We start from the raw sequence: 9,392 nt of genomic DNA on the forward strand, positions 1-9,392 counted from the left end.
ACCCCTGCCTGGCTGAGACCCTCTGTCTCGCCGAAGAAGCTCGGAGAATCGTCCGATTACGGTCTGGTGCTTCACAAGAACGTTCTAAAGTGCGATACGATGCCAGTCACCGGCGGGTCACGTACTCTGTAGGTGATTTAGTCTGGCTATGGCGTCCAATTCGGCGCCGTGGCCTACATCAAAAACTCTTGGCCCATTATGACGGCCCATATGTGGTTATCAAACGCATTAGTGATTTAACTTATGGAATAGCCCGCCTGACAGCATCGGGTCGCCGGTCTGCCAAAACCGAACTGTGTCATGTTGCCCGCTTGAAGCCGTGTCAGCCTCGCACGACTCACGAACACGCCCAGAGGGCTTCGTCTGAGTAGGGGGGAAATGTCACGCTAATGACGACGATGAAGGATGGTTATGGTGTGACAGAAGAGGAGGAAGAAGCGTTGGTTTCGGGGCGCTAGTAGGCTTCATCTTGTTCCGATACATCAGCACTGTAAATAAACACTCCTTCTTATTTCATCGTAACAATATGTTTCACGTAGTGCCGTACGTGACCCCGATTGGTGTTCGCACACCTCGGCAGATCGAGAACGGGTGCTTGCAGCGTGGCTGCACGCGCGAAAGTTTCCTTTTTCATTCAAGTTTTTTGCTTATTTAAAACTTTTCCTTGCGTATTGTAGAAAAACGTAATCGCGGACTATGATGACCAAGCCTTGAGCAATATAAATCAATCATTTACTCAGTACGGTCCTAAAATTCGCCGGAGTTGTCCTTTAAGAGGGAGGCGAACTCGGTTACCTTTGTTTGAAATATCTGGCGTACTGCGAGAAATTACGGCGCCTTTGCCGGACGACCTCGGAATAATCACCTGGTACTCTGCATTACGTAAAGTTTCTCATTGCGCAAGGCTCGAAATCTTCGGCTGGTATTCTGAGAGCCTGTCTGAACCTTGTGATAGGCGGCTATTGTTGAACGAGTGTGGACACGTGTTATTAATGGTAGTGCAGCAGTTAGTTTTGTGCTTTGTTACCCATATCTTCTATCATCGAGGGGCACCTACATGGGCACTTGCAAGTGTATCCTGTGCCGAAAATAGCACCTCTTTTTTGATCCCAAGAGGTCTTCTCTTACAGCGCATCCAGATCTGTGAAGTACCTGCTTTCTCACACCGCAGCGGTGAACGCTTCTTCCCACACAAGAACGCGGTCCTCGTTTGGACGATGAAAGTGGAAGCGGCCAGCAAGCGTAGGAGCATCCTCGGCGAGGGACCCCACTGGGACGAGCGGAGCGGCACGCTGCTCTTCGATGATGCACACGCCCATGAAATCTTACGCTATGACCCGGATACCAAGACAGAGACGGAGGTCATCCGGCTGGGTGAGGTACTTTGGTTTTTCTAATTACGGATAGATCTGAGGACAGAACGAATCCTTACAGAACTAGAATGAATGATTAACTTTGCACACCTTGTATTTGCACTATTAAGGCAAAAAGATGATTCGCTATAGATTACAAACATGCTCAAACAGAATATTAAGAAATCATCACACTCACCTTCTCTTTCATGCAGTTTAATACACAACTTCAATTTCAGCTCACTCGTGTTTATATTTTGCTCATTTCCTTTGTAAAATTGTATTGTGCTGGTTTTGCTTGCATGTTCGCAGTTTTTTTAGAGGGCTGTTCTGTAGACGTGTTGGGCACTGTTCAACTGTACTGCACTTCTAATTATTTCCTTGTATTATTAATATACTTGCAGAGTGCATACCTTTTTATTATGTTCGTTTCCACCTGTAAATGGCATTGCATCGAGGTGCGCATTCCATATGCAGTTCTCTTGTACAGGGGCACAGTCCCCGTGAAGTCATTATCCGCCTTTTTGAATGCGCTTTCCAGCATCAATATTATCGGGCAAATATTTTGTTTTATTATATGAGCATGCAGAGAGCCACTAATGAGTTTGTTGACGAGAAACCACATGGCACAACCTTCGCGGAGCCTCTATGTAATAAAATACAAAGCGCTGGCATAAAAAGGCACTAAACTAGGGTAGAGGGGGAGCCCTAGATTTCCAAGCTGACCAACGTTTCGATAAGTGCACTTTTCTTTGTTTGGGCACGGGATCATCACTGGTGGATGTTTAAATATTCTTTTGCTTCCGAAGAAGAAACTCCAGGCAGCGGGAGAGGGGAGGGTGAGGTAGAAAGAATTGGGGCAAGAAGTCAAAGAATATTTCTTCGGTATGGCCTTCTGAGCCTAGAACCGGTGATGCTTTGGCCTGCAAAAGAAAATAAAAAGTACCAGCAGAAAGAAATACTACAATGCGGGTTTGATGATGAGTTAGCACCTAAAACAAATTCCATGCTCACACGCCTTTCTTGAATAGGGCATGAAGCCTGAAGCTCTAAGACGACGTACAAAGATCTGGCATTGTTGCAGTTTTGCTCGCACAATGCTTCCGGCGTTCATGATAAACGTTTCGAGTTACCTGAAGCGTGGATAGGGTGTGGTTAAGAGAAAAAAAGTTGTAGGAAGTCAATAGTTACAAGCTTCCTGCATCGTTGATCAGTAATGATGATGATTAGGTGCCAGGTACAGGTTTTTTGTATTGCTTCTGGTAGGGCAATTGATCTTTAAATAAGTGCTCCTGTCATAACACAGCGATGTGCTCTACTTCACTAGTAACTATGTAACTAAGCACAGCTACGGAAATGGGGCCACTTTAGCCCCGTTCTTACAGATGCGCGTAACAGACCTGAAATAAAGTAGGCCTGATGTTTCTAATCTAACATGGATTCCACAGAGACCGGACACTCATTTAAAGAGGCGGTTAGCGCGAAACGTCTCAGAGATTTGCAGCTCCTGTTTTGGCGTAAAAAACAGGAAAATAACGCATCGGGGACACTGTCGTCCAACGTCCTTCGTATCCGTTTCACAACATTTTTCATAATCTTACTACCTACACGTAGGCGCTTATTACACCAGCTTTTTCTTATTCTTCATCTTTATTGATAATTTATTTAAGTGCGAACATCGTTCTCAAGCACTGACCTAAATCGGTTTTCATTTTTTCATTCAGCTATAAATACACGGGATGGCTACCGCGAAATTGCCGAGACAATAAACCGAAAAAATTTATTTGACCTACTGGAGGGTATTGTAGTGGCTGAGATATGAGAAAAAAAAAAGAAGTGTGCATATGTATTTTATTTTTATTCCCGTCATCAGAGGTTTTCTACTTGGATCGGCTTAGTGTTTTGTGTTCATTTGTGAGTGTGTGATGTTTGCCCTTCATTTTCACCCTTCTTTGAATTTATATGCATAAAAAAGTGTGATTTGTACTATATCTTTTAATATTTGTACTTATCATACATTCATATGTTCTACCCTATAAAATGTCCGCTTTGGGTATGGTGGTAACTACACGAAATGAAGCATGTAGACGACACGTGCCCAATGAAGCCAATGCATTCTGGAGAAATAAGTATTTATTTCGTATTTTTAGCAAAGTCCGTGTCAAATGCATAACCGAGGGGCAATAAAAACCTAAGAGCCTTTCTTGTAGGCCTTAGTAGGGCTTGATGAGTGGAGATCGAAAGATGGATTTGTATGCCCATTTTTGCAGGGGCAGCAAATATAGGGATTTAGACCACCTTTATTACGACTTGACGCTATCCTCACCTTTAACAAATGACTGTAGCAAATTCAAACGCAAGACGGAGAAGTATGGTATTTTATTGCTCTGCTTCGTTGCGTGGGCAAGTATATGGATCTGACAAAATCCGAAACAGCTTTGACACAACACGGTAGAAAAGTTTTATTCAAAGAATTTGCAGCTGGGGATATAAGTATATTATACTCACCATTCCATTATAATTGAAATTTCGCTTTCCCTACTCGATCAATACTGAAAACCTTTATTTGTCTATAAGAAGGCATGGCAGCTCTCTATGCTGTGCTGCTCAGAAGGCTGTTGCCAGCAAAGTGATATTATAGTGCCCAAAGAACCTATGAATTGAAATAGTGGAAAATATTTGTTCGTAGAAGGTGCAGCTGAACAAATTAGCAAATGATTCTCACCATTCATTTATAAATGAGATTTCGCCTTCCCTATCCGACAAAAAAAACACAAAATATTTTTCTCTATGAGTAGGCGTACGTACTAGCTCTTTATATATACTGCCCTACACAGGTCACACTTGCAATTAAACTGAAAGTTTAATTGCCAAAGTATATATGACTTAAAACGCTTTGTTCATAGAAGGGGCAGCAATGAACATAAGTATTTGATACTCACCTTTCCGTTATAATTGCGAGTTCGCCTTCCCTGCTCGCAAAATAAAGAAAGCCCTTATTAGTCGATAAGAATGCATACTAGCTTTCCGTGCTATCTTCCACAAGTCACGATTGTTAGTAAAGTGAACTTCTATTTGCCAAAGAACCTATGGCTTCACAAGGTAGAGAAGCTTTGTTCGAGAAGCTGCAGCGGTGAACATAAACATTTGATATTCACCTTTCCGTTAAAGATTCGATTTCGCTTTCCCTACCACAACAATAAAGAAAATCATTATTTATCTATACGAAGGCGTACTAGCCCTTCATACTGTCCTGCAGATGCTACAGTTTCCAGTAAAGTGAAATTCCAGTTGCCAACGCACCTATGTCATAAAACAGATGAAAAGCTTTGTTCGAAGTATGTCCAGCTGCGAACATATGCATATGCTACTCGCCATTCCGTTATAACTGCGATTTCGCCTTCCCTACTCGAACAGTAAATAAACTCTTATTTGCCTATGAGAAGGCGTACTAGATCTTCATACTATCCTACACGTGTCACAGCTGTAAGTAAAGGGAAATTCTAAATTCCAAAGCATGACTTTACACGGTGGAAACACTTTTTTCAAAGAAGGCTAGCTGCGATCATACGCATACGATAGCCATCATTTCATTATAATTGAGATAACGCCTTTTCAGCCCAAAAAATACAGAAAACAATTAGTTGTCTATGAGACGGCTTACAAACTCTTCATACTGTCCTGCTCAGGTCGCAGTTGCCGGTAAAGTGAAAAAGAAATTTGCCAAAGCAGCTTTGACTTAAAACGTTTTGTTCATGAAGGTGCAGCAGCGAACCGAACCATTTGATACTCACCATTCTCATGCAAGGGCGTTTTCGTCGTTCCTATCCGAACAATGAAAACGCGCACTAGTTCTTAATACTGTCCTGCACATGTCACGGCTGTCAGTAAAGTGAACTTCTAGTTGCCATAGAACCTATAACTTCACATGGTAGAGACGCTTTGTTCAAGAAGCTGCAGCTGCGAACATAAGCATTCGATACTCACCTTTTCGCTATAACTGTGATTTCGCTTTCCCAGCCAGAACAATAGAAAACCATTATTTGTCTATGAGAAGCCGTACTCGCTCTTCATACTTCCCTACACATGTCACAGTTGCAAGTAAAGGGCAATTTTAGTGGGCAAAGCACCTATGACTTAAAACACGTTGTTCGAAGAAAGTACAGCTGCGAGCATATGATATTCACCGTTATATTGTAATGGCGACATCACATTCCCTACTCGAACAATAAAGAAATCCATTTTTTTTTCTATCAGAAGGCGTGCTATCTCTTTATACTGTCCTGTACATGTCACAGTTGCCAGCAAAGAGAAATTCTAGCCGCTAAAGCGCCCATGACTTAAGAGGGTGGAAAAGCTTTGATCAAAGAATGTGCAGTAGTGAACATTAACATATGAAATGCACACTTCCCTTATAACTGTAATTTGCTTTTTTCCTTGCAGATTTGACCGTTATTTGTCCATGAGCCACATATAATGTCCTGTTTTGTGGTTTCGTACAAACATTTATAATGCGAGAGCATTACAAGATTACATAAGAAACATATCATGATGATCAGTACAATGGCAAATAATATAATTCCAATAAAATGATAATATATTACTCAATGATGTTGACAACGTGATGTAGTAATAAATAAAAAGAATCAAATAAAATATTATAAATTGCATAATTCGTTCTTCATGCTTTGTTTATAATGTTTAACCTCCCCGAAGCAATTGAGTATTTGAGAGAATCTGTACTGAAAAGCTCCGGAAATTTCGACCACCTGGCGTTATTGAACGTGCACTCACATCGCACAGGACTCGGAAGCCTTGCTTTTCGCCTCCTTCAAAAAGCAGTCACGACGGTCGGTATTCGATCCCCTATCCGCAACACAGACGTCAAGCGCCCTAAACACTGCACCACCGCGGCGTGGTGTTGCAGCTTTTCAGAAGAAATAAGAGAAAGTAAAATAACAAGTACAAGGTAACTTTAAAAAAGAATGTATAGAAGGAAAAAAGTACAAATTACAAACACGTCGCAGCCCAGTGTCAATGCTTTCGCTTTCTCCCAGTGCAGTTTCTGCCGTGACCTCTATTAATGCCTTTACCTACATCTTGTCGATCATGAAATCAGTATACTGGCTTTGTGTTAAGATTCCGCTTGGAATGGCTGATAAGGTCATCAGCTTTTTGAGCCGCTAGGTGGCTGCTGACTTTACCCTGGTTTAAATACCTTGTTGACCCTCGTATGCGCAGACGAGGAGGTTGGCAACATGATTCCGTACGCCGACAACAACCGCAAGCTGCTGGTTTGCATGGGCAGTGGTGTCTACCGGTTGGACATGGACACCAAGCAGAAGACGTTGTTGGCCGAGATGCTGGATAAGGACTCCCCGGTGGCTACGCGTATCAACGACGGAAAATGTGATGCCCTCGGACGCCTCTGGGCAGGTAAGTTGGTGGGGCTACATCGTAGATAGTGACCGTATGTCGTGGCGTTTCTTGTAGAGTGAAGCTTGAAAGCAATGAAAAATATATATCAGGCGCGACGTAGATGGCATGTTTCTTTATTTCGCGGCTTTCGTTCCACCTATATGTCGTGACGTTTATCGTTACGCTTGCAGTTTCTTTGTGAGCTAACGTTCCCACCCACCCACTTTGTGACTATTGACTGATTTTGCGCGTCTGATTTATGCTAGTAGAGTGTTTTAAAGAAATGTAAGTCATCACTGCCGTCTTTTGTTGTCTCCTTGCCTCAGTCCTACCATTTCAGCATTTTATTCCTTGGAAGATTTGAAGCCCCCGATTTTAAAATTTCCGACAACGCCATTCACATCAGCGCACCTGACAATACACACGCCTCGTCTACTTTTGTAATAACCATTAATTAATTTACCAATTTCATCATGGAATCGGTGGTGGTGACGCAATGACTTCACTGCGTTGCCGCTGTGCATATTGTTCTTTTTCAGCTATTTTGAGATCAATTACATACCAGCCGCTTTAATTAAAAAATAAATACTTTGTGAATGCAAAAAAGCATGTTCAATGAGCTTTGCATTATCTGTAGATTTTAGGGGAATAGTTGAACAAATATTTCAGTGTAAATATCCTTCACTGCACCGTCGAAGCTGTCAAACCTTGCTGTTTCTTCTGTGTCGAAAGAAGAAATGTTATTGAACAGGTCATGGTGGCCACGCTGTGTTCCAGGCACCATGCCACTTAAAGTCGACATCGAAGGGATGGTGCATGGGAAGAACAACCTATGGTCATTCTCCAAGGGGCAGCTGAAGCATAAGCTCGGCAAGATCTCCCTATCCAATGGCATCACCTGGACGGCGGATAACAGGACCATGTTCTACAATGACTCCGTGCCTGGAAAGACGTACGCCTTCGACTACGACCTTGCCTCCGGCGAGATAAGTGAGTTCCAGGGTGATTGTTGCATTTTATTTATGAATGGTACTGCTATTGACGTCACTCCTTCGCTTCGAGGACGGCTGTAAAACCCGCTGTCTAATACACCAACGGCGTGAAAGGTTCAATTCTTCAAAACATCCTACTTAGCGTTACAGGCGTCGGTGTTGTTAGGTGAAAATTTGGGTCATGTTTCTGGCAGGTATTCGGTCACAAATGACATTCCTAAAACTAATTGGTTGCTGGGGTACATGCATCCATCAGCCTACATGATGTCGACAAGTTTTAAGAAGCTGCCACTGTCATCTGAGACTGGAGGATGAGGGAATAGAAACTTTGGAACACTTGGGTTTTGAGTCAGACATGCTGACCCGTTAGTGCGACTTGGTTTAGCGGAAGAGGAATTTTACATCTATACCGTGGATCTTTAACCTAAGTGCCATAATGTGGCAGTTTACCAGTATACACTAGAAATTATGTATTAGGCAGGTTAAGTAATTAAACGAGTCGCTAAAGTGCATGTATATGTAGACGAAAGCCATTAACCCTGTTCGTGATTTTAGAGCCAGGGTTAAAATGTAACAGGATGATCTGAATCTGAGCTAGTTGGCTCATGATAGTGTGTAACTACAGCCTAATAGTAAAAACGCGTAAAAGGGAAGACAAGACGACACGAGGCTGGACTAACAAGTGATCTTTAATGAAAGGTGCAAGGAATATGAAGGAAAAAAGGGGGGAAGGGGAGCGAGGGGCGATAACACGAAACACAAAGAGTCATGGTGGAATAGTTGAAGTCAGCGTGAAAAATATAAAAACAAATAATGAATAGAAAATGTAGGGCACTGAAAACTTATAGAACTGTATTAGAAACTTTATCTCTTTTTCGGTGAGCGCCACAGAGGCGGTGCTGATGCAAGATTCCCCATAATCATATTTGCCACTGCTGCCAGCACTTCACGTGTTAACTGCACACTTTATCTGGCCAAGAAGGATGACTCACGCAGCAGTGGGGCACATCCACGGGTATTGCAATGCCTGCAGTGCTGAGATAGACGGCCTCACGAAGCGTTGCTTGATTTCACTATTCCGCCATGACTCTTTGTGTTTCGTGTTATCGCCCCTCGCTCTCCCCTCCCCCCCCCCTTTTTTCCTTTATATTCCTTGCACATTTCCCTAAATATCAGTTGTTAGTCCAGCCTCGTGTCGCGTTGTCTTCTCTTTTGTGCGTTTTTACTGTTAGGCTGTAGTTACACACTATTCAAATGCAACCCCCTCTCCAACTCCTATTTTATTAAATTTCACGTGAGAGCTTTCAAGTTGCCGTCATCTAGTATATCTGGCGTCAACCGGATTTTACCAAAAGTCCAATGTTACCTTCATGATGGGTGTCTTTTGCGACACACTTTTCAGGCTTCCAGTGACCAGATTTGCTTCACACCGCCGACTGCCGCATGGGAATAGTACTTTGCTCCAGATAGTGTGTGTATGTATATACGTTTAGCGTGGCAACTGTTTGATATTTTAAAGCTGGCAGTCAACGTTCCTTGCGCTAGCATTCCTGCGATGTGTCTATGGGCATCATGCGTTTTAAAAAGAAGAAAAAAACCTCCATCGGAAAGAATTTGAGTTCAGCAACTC

The 9,392-nt window shown here is 42.7% G+C and overlaps 1 protein-coding gene and 1 long non-coding RNA gene across 2 annotated transcripts in view; one reads left to right on the forward strand and one right to left on the reverse strand.

Annotated features, from left to right (window-relative positions):
* LOC146194582 (regucalcin-like) overlaps positions 1-9,392 on the forward strand; it is a 33,236-nt gene that overhangs the window by 13,862 nt on the left and 9,982 nt on the right. Inside the window, exons 2-4 of the mRNA XM_084596081.1 lie at positions 1,131-1,374; positions 6,594-6,788; positions 7,548-7,760. Coding sequence (XP_084452207.1) covers positions 1,218-1,374; positions 6,594-6,788; positions 7,548-7,760 — 565 coding nt within the window. The 5' untranslated portion in view covers positions 1,131-1,217. The remainder of the gene's footprint in view (positions 1-1,130; positions 1,375-6,593; positions 6,789-7,547; positions 7,761-9,392) is intronic.
* On the reverse strand, positions 1,563-5,234 carry LOC146194583 (uncharacterized). Its single transcript, XR_014705457.1, has 3 exons — positions 5,147-5,234; positions 4,295-4,324; positions 1,563-2,275 (listed from the first exon to the last, which is right to left on the reverse strand). It is a non-coding gene; the product is annotated as an uncharacterized LOC146194583 (long non-coding RNA).

This window comes from Amblyomma maculatum, chromosome 3 (assembly GCF_055883805.1).
Source record: "Amblyomma maculatum isolate TAMU_Amacu chromosome 3, ASM5588380v1, whole genome shotgun sequence".
Lineage (NCBI taxonomy): Eukaryota > Metazoa > Arthropoda > Arachnida > Ixodida > Ixodidae > Amblyomma > Amblyomma maculatum.